Source organism: Cariama cristata, unplaced genomic scaffold, assembly GCF_000690535.1.
Source record: "Cariama cristata isolate BGI_N322 unplaced genomic scaffold, ASM69053v1 scaffold17598, whole genome shotgun sequence".
Classification (NCBI taxonomy): Eukaryota; Metazoa; Chordata; class Aves; order Cariamiformes; family Cariamidae; genus Cariama; species Cariama cristata.
Genome location: NW_009633057.1, coordinates 1 through 26,067, shown reverse-complemented (window position 1 = coordinate 26,067; position 26,067 = coordinate 1). Strand labels below are relative to the sequence as shown.

General features: G+C 39.5%; 1 protein-coding gene across 1 annotated transcript in view; it reads right to left on the bottom strand.

Moving 5' to 3' along the window:
• PHF21B (PHD finger protein 21B) overlaps positions 1 to 24,194 on the bottom strand; it is a gene marked incomplete at its 5' end in the record, with an annotated part of 39,970 nt that extends 15,776 nt beyond the window's left edge. Inside the window, 4 exons of the mRNA XM_009706607.1 lie at positions 3,039 to 3,090; positions 8,241 to 8,363; positions 10,160 to 10,510; positions 24,102 to 24,194. Of these exons, the coding sequence (XP_009704909.1) occupies positions 3,039 to 3,090; positions 8,241 to 8,363; positions 10,160 to 10,510; positions 24,102 to 24,194 (619 nt within the window). The remainder of the gene's footprint in view (positions 1 to 3,038; positions 3,091 to 8,240; positions 8,364 to 10,159; positions 10,511 to 24,101) is intronic.
• Positions 24,195 to 26,067: the final 1,873 nt, after the last annotated feature.

The following is a 26,067-nucleotide window of genomic DNA, read 5'->3' as shown; positions in this document are numbered from 1 at the left end:
GGAAACAAAGATAGAGAGAGAGAGAGAGAGTAATGAACTGAATCGGCTCTAGATGTACTCCACCCTATGCAGCCATCAGGGAGAGAGAGCACAATGTCAGCACTTCATTTACGGAAACTGAACAAAAAATACCCGTGCTTGTGATACTAGGAGTATGTACATCTAAGAGTGTATCTGTCAATAATCACACCAAAATAGAACAAAAGCGTACACTGATATACTATCTTTTGTTACTTGTTACTTCTGCTAAAATGTATTGTGTACATTTCAAAACAGGGCTCAATAAAATACAAACAAATAAATTGTTTTAACTGATTAAAACATTCCAGTAACCCAGATGGAAATATTTCAGGGTTTTTATTTTGCTAGGGTAAAACAAGATGTGCATTTTTAGAATGACCCAAACTAAAGAATTATTTTAAAAATTTGATTTTTATCTACTTTTTAATTTTTTTACACAATGGTAATGCTAAAAGGTGTTCTAATACCCTAGAGAGAGATATTTAATATGTTACAACCATGCACTTGATCACAGAATTGGGCTATCTTATTCCTTAGTTTATTAATTTAAAAAATATAATCCAAACAGAAAAAAACCTCTAAACTAATACATTTGACAGAGATGAATAAATTTGGAGATAGCTTTATGTTGGAGGCAAAGCTTCAATGAGCTGCTGCCTTCATCAATAAACACTCTGTATGGTCATTCTATGAGGCCCGTAATGAAAATTTATCTTCAGAGAAAGCCGTGCCTTGCAGAATGTCAGGCAGTGGAAGTGGCTGTGTTCATTTACTGGTAAAGGCCTCAGACGATGCCTCGCAGGCGGGCTCTGCAGAACAGAGCTCTTTTCCCACTAAGGGGAAAGATGCTCCTCTGGACATTAGGTGGAAAGGCTGCCAGGCTGATAGAGAAATCCACATAGAAGTGGATCATAGCCCTTCACCACAAAATTAATGAATAAAATGAAGAAAAGCAGTAACACTGTGAATTAATGATACTGAGTGAATAAGCTTTTAATGACCCAATCTTGATACAGTTTAAATCCAAAAATGTGAAATTGAGAAATACATTAGAAGTACTAAAATAAACTGAACTGTGTAATGACCACCGCTTCCTGATAAATAGCAATGGCTGACAACCGTAAATATGACATAGCACTAAAATAATAACCTTTAGCATGTGAAAGCTCTAAGGGTATTTTTGACAGTTGTAATCACCAATACTCATGAAGAAATACCCTTTCCATAGTAAATAGCTCTTGGTGGGAGCCATTTATTTAAAGCTAGTAGGAATATAAAATGTGAATTCGTCTGAAAGAATTGATTCTGCAGGATTAGTGTTGTAGCAGTTAGGTTCAAAATGCGCATCTCCACACTTACTGTAGTACAAACAGGGCAGAGCAGTACTTGGCGTTTTGAACATAAGCATTAAATCCACACAAACAATTTACGGGTTCCAATAAAATCAAAGGGTAAAGAATTATTCAAAATGAAGTTCCCCCTGTTGTAAGCATAATTTGTACTTCAGTATAATTTCAAATGTTGTCCTATTTTCCTTAGACAAAGAAAACAAGAACCAGTCATCATTTGCACTTTTTGGGTTATAAATCTTCTCCCAAAATTGCTGTAGCTTTTTAATTTCCATTTCAATCCATTACCATTAAGGGATTAAAAAGGTTGATAGCTTAAAGTTTCTTTAAACTGCTTTCAAATTCTCAGTCACTGGGACATTAAATGATTTTCTAAAACGCAGATTTAAAGAGGAAAGGCACTGAAAAAAGGCAACAAGACCCACAGAAAACCTGCTGCATATATTGAGGAGACCTGACAATTAAGATGCTATTTTCTCCCTAATTCACAACCTCTCTTAAAACCAAGGAACAGAAGCACAGGGAATCTTACTAAAAAGAAATCAAGCTGTAAAATGGTAGACACCTCTTGAATCAGCAAGGTATCTAAGCCTGTACGTAACTCTAAAGCATATAAAACTTAAACTCAATGCACTGAAAATTCCTAAGTATTTTCCTGACAATGGTCCATGGGATGGATGGTAAATGTCAACTAGAATGAAAATCTTTTGCGATCAAGAATTATTGTCAGCTGACAGATACCAGATTTTTCTCCTTATACCAGTGGAACCACACCAACTTGTATTAGCTGAGAATGTTACCAAAACACATCAAGCTGTAGACTTTTTCTTAAAAACAGTTGTATCTTCTCTGCCCATGAGAACTAACCCATTCTGCCAAAAAACCCCCAGCTCATCGCACACCACTGGCAAATTTGCTGAACAAACTCTTTTTTTCCCCTCTCATCTATGTTTTCAGAAAGACAAAGGTGAGGCAAAGAAAGGTACAAATCTGCTAACTCTTGCAAGGTATTTTTGGAAGGTTGGAAAAGTAAACTGAACACTAAGCAATACTGCATTTAGTTTATGTGCAATATTTGTTTGAACTCATATTCAGAAGCCTAGGAAGACATGCTAGCAGCTCTCACACAAAAGCAGAATCTGACTGGAAGTCTGGGGATTTTTTTCGCTAAATGGGCAGAAATGAAGGGAAGGAAGTCTTTGTGAGAGGTAGTTTTCTAATTTGCTTAAAATCTTATAAAACAAATGCCAGATTTTCACCACTATTTTACACATTATTCTGTGGAACTCTAGATGATTAACTCAAAAAATGAAAGTCCATCTCACATGGGGAAGGAGGAGAGGTTATGCTTGCTACAGAAGATCTGGGTAAACATCTTTGAACCTCGCTGGTTCTTCAACCAGATCAGTGCTGGTCAGAGCCTTTGCGGGCTTTTTGCTTCACTATCATCCTCCAGCTGTTAACATCCATCATGACCAAGTGAGCCCAAACGCCAGCTTAAGCCAAGCCTGCTATTGTAAGGTCACCCATTATTTTGAGGCTGAAAAGCACAATTGTGCATAGATAACATTTCACTCGATTTTTCATTGCCCTTCAGAGGCTGCAGAGCAGCCAAGAGAAAAGATTTCACTCAAAAACTGAACGATAAAAGAACATATGCCATCTTACCTTCCAAATGTTCTGTTGTAACCAGTCCTAATGCTACCATGAAGGCAATTTTCTAAGGAAAAAATAATCAGGGGTTAGATTTTCTACTACCACAATCATGGTAGAAGTAAATAAATAAATAAATCTAGCATTGATAGAATAAACCCGGTAAAGGTCTTTTAGAAAGGTATCTTATTTGAATGCATAGTAATATGAAAAACTTTAACTGAAGATTTGCTTCAGATATGCCTGGTCAGTCACGTCCTACTTGTATGACTATATGAACTTTAGCAGTTCAGAAACTAATGAAGCCAATGCTGTATGACTACTGATTTTATATGGCATGATCAAAATTCAGTCAATTCAATCAATTCAATTTCATATTGCTAGCTGCTTTGTTACTCCACTCTTTAGAGAAGTAACTGTGTATTATTATTACTATCTGGACATGGCACTGCTTTAATTGGATATGACCAAGATGTATGAAGTAAAACAAGATATGATAAACTTCCACTGAACTTTACAACACTAAACAAGACATCTGAAGCACACTGAAAGTCCTCTCTCCCAAAAATCTTTCAGAAATTTCTCTTCCCAAGTTACAGAAAGAATATCATGTGCATGAATTATGAAGAAGTAGACTCATCCAATATTTTCCCTCAATGAGGAGTGAACAAACATCTCCTACTGGCACTGGTGAACTCACTCTGCAGTGAGGAATCTGATCTAAAATATTACTCAGAACTCTTGTACGCTATATATGCACAAAACACATCTTCACACTAACAAATCTTCAAAACGTGCCAATGGAGTAAGAGGGCAAGTACTAGAGCAGATTCTAAATTTTCTGTCAGTGATTTTTCCTTGGGAATTTTTTCCTTGCAGAAAAAGTTTTGCTGATGCTTTTATTCTATCTTTTTGATGGAAAAATGAAATTCTGCTATGTTGTTCCAAGCCCAAACTGAACTGAACTCCTTGGTTTTGAGTCACATGTGCGGTACTGAGGGGGAATCTCCTCCTCTTTCTGCTGTGCTGAACAACTTTGTTGGATCATATTACCCAAGTGGCATTTTCATGAGGTGCTATTCCACAGGAGAGACAATCTGACTACGAATCCCAAGCTATTAGGAAATCCAAGCAAGTAAAGCCCACAGTCCAACTGTGATAAAGCATCCAAAATCTGTAAGATGATGCAATTATTATACTCACCCAAAATAAAATGTGCAGATTTAGGTCAAACTAAATTACAGTGTTTAAGCGGGAGAAGGTCAAAATATTCTGTTTCAATCAAAGAAGTGTCAGGAGAACACGGTTCAACACTTCCAAGTCAAAATTAATTTGACCTTCTTGTTTTGTGAAAAGCCTCTTCATTGTAAAGTTTTGTGAAAAAACTTTTCATTTTAGTTCAGGATGAAATCAACTAGTAAGTCACCTTTCCTTTGCAATTCCGACTTTCACACAGTAAAATTGTGAAAGCAAGCACATCCTCATTTTGTAGATGAAAAGATCTAGCTATGGGGTGGGTTCTTCAAAACCTGAGGGTCAGGTTTGGACACCTATATCCCTCTTACATATGTCAAAATATCTCTGTCAAACAGGTGAAGTAACAACATTGTAAGACTGGAATATTTTCTTTCCACGATCTCCTAGTACGTAATTCTCCCTATATATTAAAAAATGGTGATGTCGATCTCATCACTGGCAATTTAGATATATTCATGCCACATTTCTGCCTTCCGTAACTGTGGTAATGACAAGCACATGTGTTCATTTGCATGTCAGATCTGGATTTCAATAACATACACTTCTTATGTGTCTAAAAGACCAGCTAGACACAGTGGCGGCTCTGCACCTGAAGGGAAAGATGAATATTTGATCCAAGATCTACTGTGCAGATCTGAGAAGAAAATTAGTCAATTGAGTAGAATTACAAGCTTTACCTCACCCCCCACCAAAAAGTAACTTTGTGGCAGGATACCTCTCCACGCTCTGAGCAGAAGTAATAACAACATTTAGGTATAGAATCAGAAACCTGGGATGGTTAACATGTGATTGTATTTTCCCAATGGAGTGCAGAATGCCTATATTACCTGAAGATTAAACTGCTGGGGGAGCATACATTTTCTGACATCTAAGCTAAAATTATTTGAGTGCTGGAATGCTTGCTAAACAATTTCCTCTCTTCATACTAAAATTATTTGAACACATATCTAACTAAATGTAATGACAGCACACTTGCTTAACGTATGAAGAGCCTTCATAAATGGACTTGATAGTTACCTCACTATTAAACAAAAATCTATTTCATAGATATTTGAAAGATGGTTTATATTTTAAAAATCCCAGTAGAAGCTGTATTCTTTTTAACAAGCATATTATATTAACAGTATATTTGTTTTTATGGGTTTTGCTATTTCACACTCATGTAGCTCGTTGGATTCAACTCAAAATACTACTTCCACTGCAGTGCTTTCCTTTCAAATACCACAGTTATTGTTTCTCCTTCCTCTGTGCAGGAATCTACAAAACTGAGGTTTGAGTTTCTCCAGATTTTCAATCCAGGCCTAACACTAGCATTTGGTTCACAATTGCAATGTGTCTCTCTTGTCCTTCTTAGGTGGGATAAAAGCCACTGTGAGGTAAATAACCAGCATTTATGGCAGTATTTTTTCTTTTAAATAAAAAACTGCTAGAATGTCCTGGAAAATGTTGCCAGAGTTGTGAAATTTTATGAATATAAAATTTTTTAGAAGCAGAAAGTTTTAGGCAGAATTCTGTTTCTTTCTGTGCTGAACTCAGGTACTTTTAAGGAAAAAAATGAAAATCAAAAAAAAAAAGCCCCAACCCCCTGGGCACACGCTCCCCAGAGGAGCATCTCCCTTGCATAATTCCTTCATTTCTTCGCAGAAGTCATTCTGGTGGGAGAAGACCCATCACTAGACAGGCTCCGTTCCCAGCACAGCCCCGCTGACGGCAGGGAGGGGGTGGCTCACTCCTCCAGACCCTCCTCAGCCCCGTGGGCACTGAGCCCTCAGGGCTCATATCCCGGGAGAGGGCTCTGACCACTGGACCCAGGACACCCTGGGCGGCCAAGACCCTCCATCCCACTTCTGGGAAAGCCACTCCACAGCCAGGCACCCAGGTGTCCTGGCTACAAGGCAGCGGACGCAAAGAAGTTTGCTTTAGGCTAATGATGACATACTTGGGAAAGGAGAAATCTTCATCTTATGCAAAAGGCACAGGTATTGCAGGGGGCTGTGTCCAGGATCAGCTTCACACTTTCCCAGCAGAATGACTGAGCCAGGAACGAAAGACAGTAATTATCCTCAGTCTTTTCTGTTCGTTCAGGTACGCTCAGTAACTGCATGTGGGATTCCTGGCTACTGATAAGTCTGGTGATTTCTGGTTTATTTATTTTTTAAATTTTCAATTTAACTTCTTAAATCCCAGTCTGTCACGACTAACATTTATGCAGAGCCATTGGAGTTGTGTGGAAAGAAGTGCTTAGAGTGCTTATTTTCTTTTAAAAATATCATAGCATCTTTGTTACTCTTTGCCTTAAATTTAATCATCTGTTTAAAAGCCATGAGTGCTTTTAGAAATGCGCCGTATGTCTTTTCATGAAGCAAAACAAAGATTTTTACAAGACCATTTCATTTTGTAATTATATGTTCTATTTATGTCATTACATGTATTTACACTAATTATGCTGTTAGTTCTAATTACGCTAATTGCATAAATACATGATAATCAACTAAAGTTTACTTTCAAAGAACAAAAGAAATTAACTCTAGACCTACATATTTACAGCCGTGAAACAAATCTACGAAAAGAAGTCATACTTATGGGCACAGCTTCAGCATCCTACCCAGAAAATTGTGCTTACCGAGACCTCTGGTATATACAGTAGGAACAATGTTCTTGGTTACAAAAAAGGTAGTCAGGATATTTTAGTTAGCAATTTAATGAAGAGTTCATTAAATTTATGAATGCTATACCAAAAAGCATGCCCAGTCCCATGGTCTCTTCCTGCAACTCTCTAGAAGATTTTTGCTCAATATTCTGTCCGTGGGGATAAGTTACGGGCAAAGAAAAATGGATGTTTTTTCTAGCATTCTGTTTCCTTCTGCCCATAAGGCTCTACACAATAAATAATCTTTTGGAAATACCTCCATAAACAAAACAGGACCCTACAGTCCCACCATTCAGTGACAATGAAGATTCATATGAGGGTCAGATTTTAAACTTGGGAGGTTTCCAAAGTGTAGTTCTGCAGAGCTTTTGCATAAAGCTGTGATATTCTCGCTAAAAGCCACTGTTTATCCTTAAAAATTGTAAAACAAATGACCATCCACATGCCTCAAGTAACATTATAAATTTGCCCTTAAATAATGCCCTTAAACCTACAGCTCCAAGGATGCTTTTGTGCTGCACATTTATTGGACTAGTAAGGTTAAGATTGCATGAGCTGAGCATTTCCACAATAGAAGTAGATTCAGTTTGTATAACTTCTCAAATTGCCTCAGAAGTACACACAATCTAATGCAAATACACCTAGTCAAAAACTGAAATACCTGTGAAAGACATACTCCATTTCTACAAGGACTTCTCATTTCTATTTTTCACATTGCAAATATAGTTCACAAATGGGATTTAATCTTATAACCTGTTTTCTACTGTCTTACTCAATTTGAAGGATTTTAATGTATTTCAGACCAGAATCTGTGTACATGTGGGAAGACAGGTACAAAGCAAATGCAACAAACTGTATTGTTACATACAATATAAAAATTGCAAGATTCATTACAAAGAAGATGTAAAAGCTCAGCTTACAAAAGAAATGTTAATTCAACCTCAAACGCAGCCTGTAAACCCAATGTTATATATTTGATAACATAAAAGAAAATATCTTACGCTTTTATACCTCTTTCACAAGACATACAGCTATACCCACACAAGCTGCCTAGATTATTATGGGACTTACTATTCTTATATTCTGTGACACTGGAAGGTTTGAATGATGCCAACCAAATTTGTCAGAGCACCTCACTGGCGAGGAAATCATCCCGATAGCAGTGGTTAGGTAGAGAGATGAACAGCTGGCAGAACCATGGGCACAAATGCAGTAATTATGTATGCACACAGAAAAACGTTTAGAATTGGTCCCCATAACTTAACCATACTGTAGCTCACTTATTAAAAAAAAAAAAGAAAAAAGGTCACCTCTGGATTTTCCTCCTTTTTCTTTTTGGTAGCAGGGGGTCCCTGAGCTGACTCTTCAGGAGGTTTCTTTGTCTCCACTTTACTTTCTGTCTGGGTTTGGACTTGAGGCTGAATAATGATAACCTAAAAGACAATGTACAAATAAGAGAATTCAGTATATGAAACTGGATTTTTCTGCCTGAAACCTTTGATTCTTCTTTGAAGGGTTACTTGATACCCTTACAGACAACAAATGCAAGTCATAAGACAAAAATATAAAAAAAATGGATACTTAGGTTAGGCTTCTAAATCCATACTTAAGTTTCTAAAAATTAATTTTTATCGGTGCATTATAAACTTACTGCGGCCTAAGGGAGCCATTTCATCAGTGCCTCTGAAAACTAGGACACTTTCTATTTAGAGGACTTCCGAAGCTGACTCAGCAGCCTAGCTTTAGCACTTGTGTTGTCAGTGATTTTAAGGTCTTTCCTTTGATTTTATTTTGCATACAGGTAGAAGAGATGGGATTACTACACATTCAAAACTACAATTTGATCTCAGTCATACTAGTGTTGTTTCAGAGCAAATACATGGGAATGGGAAGGAAGATACTCCTCAGTACTACTCATACAGCTATATGAGATCAGAGATCAGAGATGAGAGTTCAGTCCTCAGCATTTATGTGTTATGAGCAGTGGATGTCCAGTTTTCCATAAATAAAATAAACTATATGTGTTCGTAATTCAAATTAATTCTGTTTTAGAACATATAGGAATTGCTACACAGATCTGTTATATGTGCATGTATATTAGTGTATCTAGCTGCTCGTATTTGAATTACCACATGAAGATTTACACAGTGTAGATAGCATTACCCCAGAAGCTATCAAATTAAAAGGAATGAAGGACAATTGCTGACCACAGAACTGCACATGTGACTTTATAGCCATAATCAAAGTTCCATGAAGGACTATGGAAGACCTTTCCAAGCTCATCTTCTTGATGAAGGTTATTGGATTTGAATGCTGGGCCTTTTCCATCTATTTCATTGCTAAATTTCAATCAATGCTATTTAATTTTTAGACACTTTATCTCAACTCAGCCACTCTGGAAGATTCAAGAGCATAAAAAGAGACAGTTTTCTTAACCAGCAGCCAGTTTAAGTAATAGAAAAACAAACTATGTTCGAGAAGTGGGGAAGAGATGCCCGCTTTTATTTACCTCAAAAGCCATCCTACATCCTGTATTCTTTTTTAGCACTGTCTGAGAACCTGTGCTGCCAACAAGACCCAAAGTAGCAGGACCCCAGTAGCAAATTACAGCGAATGTCTGCTGGGTACATTGGCAGCCTTTATTGAATCTGTTTCTGGTATAAGAGTGGTGAAGCTCTCGCATTTCAAAGCTGAAAAGCAGTACAAAGAGGAAACAAGTAATTCATAACTTGATTTTTTCCTACTGCTTCACCTGCTGATCAGTTTTGAAACCCTGAACTCTCATTTCATTTGGTCTTCCCCTGAAAGTGTTGAAGGGAATGCCTGATTATTTGATATACTCCCCTGGGGTCAGTCAATATAACTAGTATCATTGTATAATTGAAGAGGGAGTCAGCGGAAATTTGAGCCTGCGTAGGATTCAGGGATATTATTAGTGAGGACTGGTTTAAGGAAATGGAAGATCATATGGTCCCATTAATGTCAGGCTACATAATGATGCATTTTGTTCCCACTAAAAAATATGCTTGTACACAGATAAATGTCTACTAGCAGCCATGTGCCCCTTAAGAATTTTCCCACTGCTTTCTGATTGTTTCCTTCAAAAGGAACCACTGACACCACTCTGCACAGGGCTGTGCACTCCCAGGGGAATATTCTGCTGATGTCTGCAATGTAATTCCTGTGTTTGATAACCAAAAAAAAACATGCCGGGAAAAGCAGAACCTACCTTGCTGTCGGCACTAATGAGGAGTGGTTGCACTTTAATGCTATCGTTGACCACAGAGACAGTCGCGCTGGTGCTGATAGGAGTTGCATTGTTGGGGGAGGTGGAAATGATGGCGTACGCCACACCTGCACTGCTCAAAGGTGATGAAATAGCTGTAGACTCGGTGACACTTTGTGACTGGCTGTTAGGCGTCTGTACATGGCTGACGGTGTTATTGGCAGTCGGGAGGGCAGGGCTGGGGTTTTTGATGCTGACTACGGTTGCCTTCTGGAAGGTAGGAGGCTGCTTGGAAGGTTGGTCTCTGCACGGGGAGATAGGGAGGCTGTCTGGAATCAGGGTCTTTGGCCTAACCTACAAACAGAGAGCTAGACGTTACTAGGCACAGCCTCACACCGTAACAAACAAACACTGCACACATGCGCTCTCCCAGTAGAATCTCTAGTTGCATTAACCATGGAACAGTTGCATTAACCATGAAACATAATGTAGCAACTTGAAGTAGCCAGCCATTCATTTACTTGTAGATATATCCCCAGTGCTCCTCAGTTGGGTCGTTTTGGAGTCCTTAACTCATTGCAATGCTCAACAAGAAGGGAGGAAAAAGTCAATTCCTCACTTTTATTAGCACACATCCATACAAATGGTACTGAAGTCACATCAAGTTCTCAGTAGGGATGTTTAAGCCACAGCCTTTGCAAAGAATGGAAACCCCAGACGCAATAATTTCCTGTTCTGAACACACACTTGCTATGAATTAAGGAGTGGGAACTGAATCATTAAGGGAGTTGTGGGAAAGCATTTACAGGAACAGTAAGCATGTGCATTTATACTGGTGGATCAGCGAATGAAGATCCTCACATTTTTAAGGTGTGCCATGTGCAATGGAGAGGAGATCAATCACGCAATCACTCAGCTCACCAATAAAAAAAAGCACGGGGAAGAAAAGGAACACACAACCATCGAACTTCATATTTTGTTGCTGCAAGTAAAGAGCTAGTCTGCAGCTGCAGGTGGATGCAGAAGGAACTTCCATGGATGGAGGGGGAAACTGCCATGATTTGCAAAGGCTGCGGCTTTACCCAGAGCCACGAATCATAGCTGCAAACAATTGTTTTCAGCTCATGTGATGTGTTTCCAGTGGGGTAATTAACATCACCCTGTCAACATGGCTCTGCCTTAACAACGCGTTAAGGACATTCCAGGATTGAAAATAAATAATTTAAAACTGCTTCACATGAAGTTAACTTCACTCCTAGCTTATTCGTTAACACAGCTAGATAAAACAGTCGGTTCCCTCTGTGCTTATTTAGTCCTGTCACTTCTCGCACCTTCCATACTGTGAAACAAAATGACAAGTTGTAACAGACAGACATGGGAAACAGCTGCCCGTGTCACTGCTCTGCAGTCGACAGGAGCCCTTCCAATAATGCCGACTTCAATCTTGAGCCTAAGTAAGCAATTTAATGAAAACGCAGGGATTTACTGATGTGCAGAAAATCATCTCTCAAGGCTGGCCATCATCCTCTATCGCGTCAAGGAGAAGCCATACCCGTTTGTCCCCGCAGCGAATATTAAGCGAAGCAACACGCGTATTGCGAGCTCTTCGTGTTTTGATAACTCGGCCCTCAATTGCCGATAGGATCCGAATACCTACGAGCAGTGCAAACGTGTATTAGAGGCACAGTCCTGCTCGGGAGTGGATAAACTGTCAGTAACCAAGGTAGATGGGAAGCGAGAGAGTAAACAACCAAAGAAGAGCAAAGAGGAGGGTTTGCCCCAGGTCCTGCAGCAGATTTGTGACAAAGCTGGGAAGGTGCTGTGTTCAGCTCACAACTTCGGGGTAACACGGGAAGGCCTCACAGACCCACTGTGAAATGATGCAAAACTGTGCTAAACTATGATTAACCATATTCAAGATACACTGACAGTAACTGAAGGGGGTTTTGCTCTTTTTCCTCCATCCAATCACTTTATGTAATGATTATTTGATTTATTCAGCTAAGATACCAGACAAACACCCTGGCCAAGTTGCTTAAGAGAGGAGTCTATAATTAGTTTCATATCCATAATTAGTTAATGGTCTTATTTCAAATGTAGTGCACAGAGGATTGGTTTAAATCCATCTTGGTCCAGGGATTCTGCAAAAGTAAGGCTTCTAACATAAACAACACCTCAGTGCATCAGGAGACATGATACTTAAAGGAACTTGTTCATGTCTGTATCAGAGTCAGTTATACAAGCAGACCTTGTAATATCTACTTTTATATTTTCATAATAATATCCTTTCCCTCCTAGGTTATATCTTACATAAGTCTCTCATATGCCAGCCTTTAACAAATTGCTCATGCTCATGTGCTCAGAGACACATTCACAGAAATAGTATCATTATTCAGCAAAGAAAGTCTGAGAAGTTTGGCAAAATACAGTTAAAATGTATTACCATGGCTAAAAAAATCCAAATTTAACTCTTAGTTGTTTGGCTAACATTTAAATTTTACCATCTCTTCTTAAAACAAAATAATTTTCTTGTAAATTAATATAACATCTGTTACCAACAGAAATACTGTAAACATACAGATAAGCACATATATACAGAGAAAGGGAGAGAGAGAATAAGGAGTAGTTCAGATCAAAGATTCAATAGAACAGTCACTGAGATCTTTAGAAAAAATCAAGTCTGACAAACAATCAGCTCAGGAGTTTTTCTAGCCAAAAACTGTCGCGTAGTCTACCAGGCTCTACTGTATCTGTCACTCGTAATTGCAATTTTATATTTATTCACAAGCCTAATTAAAGCTAAATGCCTATATATATTCCAACTATATGATTATCTTTTCTACACCATTACATACGTATATTGACTGTCAGATGTAATATCTCAATGAATTCTATGCACACCATTAATACACATTCAGCAAGTTGTGGATGAATGCGTATTACCTTGCTATAAAACAAGCTCTTCCTGCGCAGACAATTAAACAGATTTAATTTCCCAAAGTAACATATTCTCTATAAAGCCCTGCGTACTGAAATACCTGATGAAGGTTTCCCGAACTGGGCCAGCACAAGACCATGTGCCGGGCATTTTCTGCCACCGTGTGATACAAAGGAGGTATAGCCGTCTGCGCAGGCCAGCCCGCTGCCAATGCCCTGGCAAGTGCACCTAACGTTGTGAGAGTATATTTATATGCAGTTATGGAATAATAAAAAAGGTTGACTGCAGAAGAAGTTTCAGGTGCTCCTGAGTTAAAGCTAAAATAAGTAAAAGTTAAAATAATGTTTATTTCTACAGCCCGCACGGATGAATCCAAACCAGAAAGCTAGCAGAGAAGCCCCTTGTGCTCTAACACCTATGAACCGTTCCCCCCCTGAATATAAACACGAGGGTAAGCACTTAATAAACAGCTAAGTGAAAGACCTTTAGCAGAGTTTCACATTAAAAACCAAACTGCTACAGTAATCTGCGAGAATAAATGGTGTCAGCTGGGAAGAAAAAAAAATTAAGGAAAGAGCTAGCGTAAATTCCTTTTCCTCATGGCAAAAGTGTAGCTTAAATTTGGGAGATGAAAGGAGGACAGTGGCGCTAGCAGAAGTTTGGGAGTTGACAGCCACCAAAGAAGAGCTGGAGAAAAACTAGGGCAGGGCACGGACTGCATTTAACATGCAAGGTATCAAAAAGACGTTTTCTACTGCAAGTAGCACAGGTTGGATGGCACCCACTACAAGAGCCACAGAAATAAAAGGTGCAAAAGTTTACCAAAGGAGAAGTAAAGAGAAAGAACAACAGACAGCATGTATGCTACCAAGTGAAAACTGCAACTGCTGGCGAGCGCTGCAAATAACAATTCTCCTGTATCTCAACCCTCCTCTCCCCAACTATCTTCCATTTAACTTCTGACAGCTGTCAAAACAGAATGTGATACTACCAGGGCTCTAAACGCAGGAGAAGAGAGAGCTTCTTCTTGAACATAATGATTTCACAAACCTGTGTCGTTCTTGAGTCTCCTCAATACGCGCAATAACAGAAACATTTGATTTTAGGCGGCAATGTTCAGACACCCCTGGTACTGCTCAAATAGCCTGCAGGTGAGCACACTCTTCAAGAAGATACTCCCAGACCTGAGAATTCACTAGATGGGGGCTGTTTGCTTTTCAGACAGGGAAATAATAGGGAGCCCAATCCTGCGAGATGTGCAGAGTGCTCTTTTGTTCAGCAACCTCTAATTTCATATATTTTAAAGTTTCACATCAGGAGGGAATCAGCTCCCGTGACTAATATGACTCCTTGTATATCCCATATCATTAAGCACCATCCAGATGTCCCTCTACGAAGCCCAAAGGCTTCCATTACTCCAAAACATCATTCCAGCTCTGAGGACCACAAATTGTTGAATATCGCAGAGGTGAACGAACTGCTGAGTGGTGGAGGTGGGAGAGCCTGATGTGTGTCACCATTGACAAAGGCAACTGTGATCATGGGCAATCTATTTCCTGAGCTACATCCCATCAGGTGAGCTGCTCCCATGCTGCAGTAAAGAAAAAGAAGGTAAAAGAAAAAAACTCTTACAAAATAAGCCCTTAAGATCCAACCCAAACAAGTATGGGGGAAAAGGAGGGGAAGGAAAGGAAAGCACACAATTCCTCCTATCTCTGTGGGCAATTCTATGTAGTCCTAAAGGACAGGATTTAATTAGAACAGTTATCTCTGTGCAGATTTGCAGGTGCTATGAGAATTGTTAAGGGTAATTCTGGTAAATGTGTTCTCCTTACGGCCTAGTGAAGAAGGGAAGTTAACAAATGCACTTCAATTGCAAATCAAAAGGGATCACCACGATCCTCCAGCTCACAGACTGGCCATAGAATTTCTCCCAGAAACTGAAGACTGATTTTAAAAGAAAATACTAAAGAGTTCTTAACAATGAATTCATCACGAGCCCCAACAAACTGTTCTAACATTTTATTATGACAAGACTGGCATTTTATTGTGAGGTTGAATTTGCCTAACTTCATCTTCCAGTCCCTGGCCCTGGATCTTGCTACAGCTTTGTCAGCAACACTGAAGAGCCCTCCCCCTCCCCAATATCAGATATCAGCTGGATCGTGCTCAGCATCAATCAGCCCTTCATACTGGCAGGGCCGATCTGTATGAGAGTAAATTTTTCAGCTCAACGCAGTATCACATTGCCTTTGAGAGAAAGACCATTATTCACACTTTATTTTCACTTCACCCTTGTACTCAGAGCTTAAAAACAAAAACTCAAAATGGATTTGGCACAATTCATATGTCACAGAGGCAAAGTGCTGGGAGCAGCAGACAGAGCTTTCATTCTTGAAAAGCTTTAGAGGATCACACAGAAAACATTAGCAATGGCTGGTAAAATGAGTGCAATATGGGGTAATTATATCCTTCACCAGAACGAACAGATGCACACTGACTTCAGTAAAGCTGTGTCTATTTATGCCAGCTGAGGACTGACTCCCCTCCTCTTCTTTTTTTAATCAATAAAAAATTATGCAAAAGAAAAGGATCTGCGTAACTTTACAGGAGTGACACACCCTAAAATCCAGGTTGCCCAACTGACCTGAATAGAAGTGTTTCCCGCTTGGTTGATTTTTGGTTCCTTTCCTGATAAGCTCCTGTTATCTTCAGCCTGGTCTGAGACCACAGTCAAAATAAACACAGTTTACTTTCTTTCCACAGGGGGAAGATTTAAAACCACACGTGACTATAGATCCATATACACTTTTCTTCCCTCCCCTTGATGGGGCTACACAAAAAAGAAGTTACTCTTCAGCGTGTATCATAAGGAAATCCCAGGCAAGATGACCCAGTTCAGTGCATCCTATGTTCACGTACAACGTAAGCCTCTCCTTAGCATCTACCTGGCACATTGGCCCGGGAAGCCACAGAAGAATGATATGAAATGCCAGGCAAAACCCAAGCAACTTCTCCAGCCCACGTTTCCAATCCCGCTGCTCTGGACAGTGAGGCCCAGGGAAGAAACCTTAATCTGACTGAAACCAACACCAAAGTTGAACAGACTTCAGTAAGGCCAGAACTGCAACCAGCACCTCGAAACAAACCCTAGCCTCTCATTTGACATGCCATGCAACCCAAGAATCATTCTGTTGTATTTTCACACATATTCAAACTACGTGCACTATATCAGACGTTTTCCACTGGACTGTATAATTACTGTGCCCTGGTATTTCAATTTGTTAGTCATGGATAGCCAACTTTAGTGTAAAGGTGACATGCAGATAATATAACCCCTGTGCAATTTTTAAGAAGACAAAACTATTTCATTTAGTTTTTCTTCTCCTTCAGCTTTGCTTGATACTACAGAAATGGAAGTTTTGCAGAGAGGGATGTTTGTGTGGGAATTCACTGGCTCTGCTTTTTGTGGATGTTGGCATAAGGCAGTCAGGTGGGAGTTCTTTATTAAAAATGTTAGCAGTGTTTTGAACACAAAACTGTATTTTCACAGGAACTTGACTGACTTCTGCTAATGAAATGTACATCTTTTTCCTCAGCTATACTGCCTGTATTTTCTGGTTTGGCATTGCTGCTATTGAGCTGATGATTCATTACGTGGCCCTTTTCCATTTGCAAAGGGGAAAACTACCGTTAAACCAGCAAATTAAAACCAAAGTTATTGCAAAAAATAACAAGTAGGGGTTAAAGTTGACAAGGATTTCTGCTTTTTTTCCTTCTGCACAATGATTCTGTCCTTGAATATGCAGTTACCTATGTGCCTCTGAGGAAAGAATTTAATCCTTATTGTTTAGGATTACAATAGAAATACAAAAGCTAGACTGTGATTACACACACCAGTCAATAACTTACTTCCATTTCTACTCTTTTCAGCATTACAAATCAGCTTGCTTCTCTCACAGATACTCATCTATGATTAACTTACTTCAATTTAAATATAAAGTGTCCATGAAGCCTTTAGGCACAAACGAGTGAACATCTGTCTGCTTTCCTCCTATCTGTATACTTTCATAGGCGAGCAGCTGGGCATTCACTGGACTCAAACCCTGGTGTCACTTTAAAGACCATGGATGTCACTGCTTCATACTGTCCATCGCTCTGCAAGCTTTTCCTGCTTCTAGACAACAATAATGGCACATTATGATGATTTGAGAAGCCTCAACTCATTTACTAGCTAAAATCAAAAAACTTGAAAGAGAAAATAATAATAAAAATAATGACAAAAATCGTTTCTGTCTGCTGACAGCCTGAGCAAGACGGGAGCACACAAAAGGCTCAGACATCAGGAGATGAGGTACTGCAGACAGAGAAAACCTTCCTATCCACCTGTCCCTCGGCCAGAGGCCTACTGCAAGCTTGTACAACTGGCACTGAGGCTCAGAGACACAGCACAGTCCAGATCCCAGCCAGACATGGATCTGAAGCCACATCATTCACATGGATGCAAATGGGATCAGTGGAGAGAGGGGACGTTTCTTCCCATCTTCCTGATACTCTGCAAAGCAGCATTTGATGTGGAGAATCGTAAGAGTTTTCACTTGGGAAAAAGGTACCATGTCAGGTGTTAAAATGGCTTGAATCTTTCCTGGGGGTTGTATGGACACTTTAGGCTTCTACGTGCAGACCGTCATGGAGATTTGACTTCCACGGTGGTCCTTTTCAAAATGTTCATGACACTGATTGGATCTGAAGGTCTTCAGCATCAGTAACAGCCAGTTCTGCTTCTCCCTCCCCACCACCTTGGATCAGTTCTCTCATTAAGAACAGAAAAATGACACTGAAACTCTGAAAGGCAGAGGTAACAGAGGGAGGTACTTTGGAAAATTTGCATCTGGGTGTAGCGCCCCTTGATACACCATAGGCGTTCATCTTTGCCTGTACTGCAAAAGGCCAGATTTCTTGTCTCTGCCAACCCCTGGCACACCACCATCCACAAAGAACAGTTCTTACCACACCACCTTCGTCATACCTTCATCTGTCTTGGCTGCACTACAGCCGCGTCAAATACATACCATGGAGCTCTCCAGATGCTCCAACAAGCCCGTGACTCTCTCAGCAACACAAGCTACCTATCAAACCTATCCTCTAGTGTGTAACTGATATGCCCACCGACTTTTCAATAAAGTACCCTGTTTTCATCCCAATCTTCAAAGCTCTACCTGTAAAGAGTTAGTATGAGAGGCCAAGGTGGCCACGTGTCCCTGGGGCAGGGAGTCTTTACAGCAAGGCTGATGCTTATATAGGCAGGCATCTCAACCTTCTTCTCTATGAATTAAGGGCACAAACCTCATCATTTTCTACAATTAACATTTTTTATGTTATACTCCTCTGACAGAAACATATAGTGGCACACAATTAATAGTAGCAAGCCTATTAAAAATGAGCAAACTGGTAAGAAGTAACCCTAACCAGAACTCTCAGCTGCACGTGCTTCTTCCCAAAGGGCAAGGATGAGAAAAGAAATAGCTTACAACAGATGTTAATCTTTGTGCTTAACACATTACCGGAAGGTCTTCAAATACAGTGACAAGCACAGTATAAAAGCTTATATAGAATAAAACAGATTAACAACTATATGTATTAAGGGCTCCATTTTCAGTCAGGCCTCTGCAAACCTTTCCTTTGAAAAAGCAATTTTGTTTCTGTTTTCTGCACGCATACAGTCAATGAATATTAAATACGGTTGCAAAACCCTTAGCTCGGTTATATACCACTCTGATTCAGTTACTTTGAATTAGATTATCTTTCTTCTCCTCCACTAGCATTCCAACACGTCCCCCTGGAAGCACTGAGGATTATAAACCAGAAAGGTGCGTGACATCCCTTAGGGGATTACAGTCCTTTTCTCCTCTGATATTGTAATAACAACTTTACGCAATTCAATTATTCCTTACTCAAACAAACAATGAAGTGCTCTTGTCTCTCCGTTACACAATCCTGTCTAACTTTTTATACAAATAAGTGTATCTGCTAGCTTCTTTTCTAGTTTCACAAAAGGCTGACTTGCATTTCGTAATATTTTTCCACTTTCTAATGGTTATGCACAGTCTCAACACATTACACTTAACAATAACGGTTGTTTTTTTTTTTTTACTTATGATGCAAACAGAGAGAGGTTTTGCCACAGACCAATCTGTTAACACGTTTCTCCTACAGTGGCATCCCACAACTTGGGTTCTGTCTACAGGAGTTATTTTCCTTTCAAGAAACCTTCCAGAAGCCCTCTCACCAGGGAAGCCAGGAGTAGTGGTTGGTTTTGGTACACATGTGAAGAGAAGTAGCAGCTATCAGTGGAACTGCGCTCATGAGAACTATGACAAGAAATTTTAAAAATGAGAATGTGCATTTTAAGTTTTGGGAACATCTAGAGACCACAGTCTCTGGCTGGGCTCACACAGTACCCAGTGATGAAGAAACACACAGTAACAAAACAGCCCCTGTCCCAAAGCAGCCTGCAGCCCAGTGATCGAATTCAGGCCCTCCTGAATTAGGCATGTTAAAATCACAACAAAAGATAAAAATTAAGCAGCACTTGACAGCAGAATTGGCTAGAGTCAACTGAAAAACACACGTTTCATCTAAAGCGGTTGAGTATACCTGTTTCTTTTCACCACTAATGTGCATGATAGCTCCACTGCAGGCATCTGCCACGTGGCTCTCTGCTCTACCCTAATCAGCAGTGTCATGAGCAAAGCCATCCCAAGCCCTGCCTTCAAGCAGGACTGCAAAAATAGGTCAGGGAAATAGCATTATAATCTGATTTAACCGCTATTCAAATCATCACAGTCTCTCCATTAATTTGAACGAGAATTGGATTGGGCCCAATTTACTGACAACAAAATGGGAGGTTTATTTTAATACCTTCAACTTTTCATTTAAAATCTTCCATTTGAAGAATAGAAAATAAGATTTCCCACATGCCTTCAGGTGACTACAGTGTGACTTAAATTTTTGTGTAAACTAGTTCAAAATAGACCGTCTGCTCTGCAGCTGCAAACTGGAGCCCCAATGTGACATACAGCCACCTCCTCCTTGCAGTTGATGGGTGTCATAAAGCAGAGGAACAGCTCAAGAGTAAGAGAGTGCATTGCCCATGTGCTTGAGCAGAGGACCTCCAGGATTTGCTTGTCAGAGTGCAGTGGAGAGTCTACAGTTTCAAAACATCTCACCCAGCTGGAAACTTCAAAGGCCAAAGTAAGAAGAGAAAGACTATCTGGAATTAACTTCCCAAACATCACAGCTCATAGCAGAAATTTTATTTATTTGATGAAAGCAAAAATAACTTCACATTCTGTAAAAAAAAAAAAATTAAAAAAAGAAAAAAGATCTGCCAAAGAAGCTTATTTTGGCAAATAATGAATGCCTAAAGAAATATTGTTTGTATTGTGCAATGAACTTGTAATTAATGTTTGTTTGCTCACCATTTAATAGCAGTTCTGCACTAAGTGATGGGATTTTGCTGCCATTTGTGAATGTGCAGATTTTGAAACTTCATTCCCCATATGGAAGAGCTCCCAGGGGGTCATATCATAAACCCATTCAAATGAACAAAACAAATGACAAGTATCTGTACCAATGGGCAAAACGAGAAAGCTGTATGTATTGTTTTACATAAGTATTGTTAAGTGCCTCAGTTTACTCATGTGATATTTTCCTGTTTGGCTGCATAGAGGTAAATCAAAAGAAGCTGTCTAGATGAGGAGAATCAAAGCATCAAAAATATAACACTCCTTTAGATGTGATGAGGGGCCCTTAAATGGAGGAGTCCCCTATTTCTTTCCAGCCAGCCTGGCAATGTTTATGCCTCTCATGCCTACATCTAAATGAGACTGGCCACAAGGAGAAATGTCAGGTAGCAATGGGTGTGCTGTCAAGAACGTAGACACTGACCTGGATTAATCCCATTTATCTACATGCACCTGAAAGAGAAGTGTAATCTGTCTGGCCAAGAGTGAAGTCACTTCCAGAGGGCAACTCGAAGACAAGTAGGCTCCTAACATGGCAGGGATCCCAAAAGGGATCCATCCAGGCCTTCCACTCCTCCAGAGACAAGAAGAGAGGCAGCACATACAGACAAGATTAAGCCAGCTTAGGTGATTGCTACTGTGCCTGTCACTGCACTTGCACAAACTAGACCTAGACTTAGCTGCTTGAGTAAATAGGCAGGCATGCTGGCGGGCTTATTGAAGCCTTTGCTGCCATGGTTTCATTGCTATCAGGGCTCTACACAACTCACTGTTAAAGCTAGACTTCACAGAGATGGAGGTCGGGGAAGGTGCAATACCTTGCAGAACAAGATTCAGTTATAGCTAACGTGCACGGGTACGGACATTGTACTGTTTTCACTCTTTGTGCGAAATACTATGGACTTCTTGGTAGAGGAGTGATGAATATTGTTTTGCTTTGAAAAAGCTGTCCCTTTAATTTACTGCAACATGGGAACCCAAAGTAAAGGTTTTAGCAGATGGCAAACTCAGTTGGACTCTGTCTGTTAGTATGCTCAGGAGACGATGGCACGGCTGCCCCTCAGAAAGTCAGCCCTAGAATGGTAGGATGGTGCCATCAGCTCTGAGCAAGGTACAGGAGCCGTGCCTGTCACCCAGGGGGAACAAAAGGAGGTTAGTAGCCAGCCTGCTCTGTAGCCAAGTCTGATGCATAACAGCTGAGAGGAATGGACTGTGATAGGATTTAATTCTCCACATTTTCCAGCTCCTACTGGAAGATACTATACACCCCATAATTTCCAAAATAATTTTTAATTTGGTACTTGTTTTCTCAGAGCTATGAGGGAGAAGAGAGATGTTCTTTACCATAATACCTTCATGGTATTACATGGCTTGCTTCCTGGCATTTTTATATTTCCCTCTGAAGTTTCCAGTTCTCCTGGACCACAGATTCCTATCGACCCTCAAAATTTGCCAGAGATGATTATGCACTCACCTACAGTTATTACAAAGGAGAGTTTTCACAGTGATACAGTGCTGCAGCTCACTGACAGTGGCCTCCCAGATCACCTGTGTCCAGCTATATCTGGGGAATGACAGCGTTACATCACTCTGACTTATGGCTACATTGAACATATTTTGAAGACATTTGACTATTTAGTTAGAAGTCAAACTTTCCACTTGTAGATGAAAACTTGATCCCTCTTAAGACATCAAGCAGAAAGCTCTGACAGGTGGAGGGAGTTCCTCACTAGGAAACAATATGAAAATTTTAAACTTCTCTGTAAGCTTTGAGTGGGAGAGGAACATACAGACCATGATGAACTGCAAAGGAGAACACAGCCTGTAAATGGGGCAGGCTGTCACTGAACAAGGAGGTATTGGCCTGTGAAAAAGCCAGAAAAAACTCAGAACATAAGACATACCTCTGATAATGTGGTCTTACACACAGCTGCCTACTTCATTTTTAGTTTTGACAGAAATGAGATTGCTATGTGGTTATTTCCCATGCTATCTAGACAACATAGAAAATATAGTGAACTACGGCTTAGGGCTGCTGAGGAGGGGTTGGTGTTTCATTAGTATTAAGTATGATTGCAAAAATAGGTGTGAAATTGAAGGCTGTGCTAGGAAAGGAGTGAAACAAAGTGAAATACAAACAAAAATATTGCCATGAGCTGAACAAGACAGAAAGGATATGTGTTCTTTTCAAAAAGTTGAGGAAATCAGCTTCCTCCACTTTTTCCAATTCTTCAAAATTGAATCTAACACTGAATAAAAATTTCTCTACTTAACAAAAGTATAGAACACTGATGTTTCGCTAAGTGTGCACAGCATTTGCAATGCCATCATCAGTGCTGAAACATAACCTTAACAATAATTTAAGACCCTGTTACAGGTCTTCCAGCTGCTCTTGAACCTAATCTATTTTCAGGAGCAATCTGCTCATCTTTGACACCCCAAAATGGCAGAAATCAATGTGTTATTATGCTGTAAGAACAACTGAAAAGCAAAGTATTCAACTTGATAAGAAAACTATAACCTTCTTTTATGTTCACAACTTTGCCTTCCACAAAATGCAATTTAAAGAGAGAATTTAAGAACTTTATCTTGGAAATACTCCTTCCTCCAGGCAGATTTAGCTCACAGATCTTCTACTAGATTCTGCCACTAAGAAAGTATTAGGAAAAAAGTAAAGGAACAATAGGAAGATCCAAGATTGACTTCAATGCCAGAAAAGTGTTCACATATGAGAAATAGAGCTCTAAGGGTCACACAGGGAGAAATATATTTATATACTTAATAATCATGAATCTGAAAAGCAAACCAGAGAACTGCAGCAAAACGCTTATTGAAAATGACATATAAAAATTCTGAGAAAGAAGGTTGAAATGGGGAATAAAGTGTATGGTTAGGGCAACAGTGATAGATATTCAGAGAAGAAAACACAGTTTGAGAAGATTTTAAAAATCTGTGAGTGTAACTCTTCTTTCACTCCTACCTAGCCAATCTTGCCTTAATCTGGCATCTGGGTTAGTTGGGCCAAAACTCTATACTGGGATAGACAGGGATAAGGCAAGCAAGTTAGTAAAAGAATATGTGAGGCTAAATCTTGAACAGAAAGGTTAATAATACCACCACTTTTTTAAATTACAGAATTGCAGATTTTCACTTCTGTGATTCGTGATTCATCTTATAAAGCATAAATTTACATTTCACCGTATGACCATATGTACTTCGTTCTTCCACAATGAATCTACAAGATTTTTTATAGCTTTTCATTGTGTTAACAGTATGCTCCCAGAAGAAAACTGATTTACCTTTTTTTTTTTTTTTTTCTGTGAATTGGAGAAAATCACAACTCTGCTGTTCAACTCACTGAAGGTGAGTCTTTATTCAGCAAAATGAGAGTGCTGACCTACCTAGGCCTGGGCACCAGACAAGAACAGAGTAGAATACATGCAAAATGACACAAAACCCCCTTCGGAACTGTATTTTGTACCTGAGGTAGCACTGCTGGTCCTTGTCCTGCCAACCTCTGCAAGGAGCTGACCTGAGGAACCTTAATGGGCACTGCAGTGATAGTTCCCAAAGTCTGTTGGAAGAAAAACAGTTGAACACAGCTTAAAACACTTGCACAGCTTCCCCAGACAGAATCTGCCCGACCCAGCGGTTCCCCTTCCAGCTCTTTGTTTGTCTCTTCCCAACTCATGACAGAGGGTATAATACACCAGCCCATTTGAAGCTCGCTCTCTCCTGCCTAAAGAGTCAGAGACTCTTCCTTCTATTTAACCTTCTCTACAAAGCACTTTTAACTAAAGTCTATTGCCTCCTTAGAGCATTTCGTAATTCTGAGTGCAAAGGATACATCCCATTGTTGCGAAGTTTTTTTGGTATACAAAGAAAATACAAGTGTGCTGCCATGGCTGAAGGCTGTCTAGGCACTAGCTTGTTTTCAAGAGATCTGAAGAAAGGTGAAACGCACCACAGTGAAACTTCAAAATGTGCATCGGTAAGATGATGCATTTCACGGTAGTCAGGGTCACAAGAGAAGTTCACTGTGTCTTAGTAAATAGTAAATACTGAATTATTAAAACTGAAAGCTACCTATAAGTCTACTACAGCACACTGAAACATAACATTCAGCTAAGATGACAACCATTTGGGCCAATACAGCAGCTATTACTGTTGACGTTTATTTTCTCTACTTACCCTTCTCTTAGTTGTATAACATTTTTATTCAAAGCTTTTTAAAAAATATTTGAGGTCATTCCTTCTATGAGCAAATATATTGCTGTATTCTACATAAAGTTTACTTTGTAGGTGGAGAAATGTTATGTGTTAACCCAGAGTTATCTTTAACCCTTATGGATACAGTTAGATACCAACAGTAAGCAAAGTATGTTTTTATAACACAAGTTTACTTCCCCTAAAAATCTCTGTGTCTGTTTAGCCCCAATTCTTTTCTGACGTTGCATCTATCTGTAGTGATACAGGTAACTATAGATGTACATTTATGAGTTCTGTTATAGACGGTCTGAATGGTACCTCTTTTTCAAGCCTCACCCCCACAGAGGCTCCCAAAATATTGGATCTGAGATGTTGTAAATAACTTGTACTTTATTTTCTCCATCAAAAACAACAGATAGCTTACAAATTTAAGATTGGGCCATAGGTCTAAAGAATATTGCTAACTTTTCCCCTTGACCCTCTTCCATTCTTTCACTCCTGAATACAGTTCATATTTTGGTTAATTGGCCAATATTCTTAAGACAAGGTTTTATAACTTCTATCTAATGTTTCTTAATCGCTGTTGGGACGACATGGCAATCTAAGCAAACAGATGACTGTCATTATAACAGCAAGAGACACTTAGTCACTGATCACAAAAATTTATCAGGCTGCTAGAAATGGATAATAAGGAAAGAAAAACAGATTAAACTGAATTTCTCTAAATTTAACTCCCCTCAAAAGCATTGGATCACAGCCAGTAAGATAAAGTATGCTAATATTATCCCAATCTGGTAACAAAATTTGTCAATAAAAAGGAAACTATCATGTAATCAGCTCAAGGAAAGTAAAACTGTGTCAGGTCCATGCCAATATGCTCTCCTCAGACCTCAACAACGGAGTGGTAAAACAGTCTATTTCATTCTAACTACAGCATTTGGTAAGAATACCATGCATTTTCATGTAGAATATTTTTAATAAACATGTCCTACAGAGTTTATATTTTTAACTCTGCTACTCCTCTTGGAGACATTTGGGGGTGTGATGTTACATATTCAGCAAAGATTAAAATTTGCATAAGATTTGCCTGAGTTAAACAACAACGAGAGCTGTACAGTTACAAACATGCAAGACAATTTTTCCTGAGTACTCATGGATTATCAGTACCGAGGATTACCCATGGAAAAACATACTCCATTAAAATTCTGTCTCAAGCCAAGGGCAGAGTTCGGGGGGGC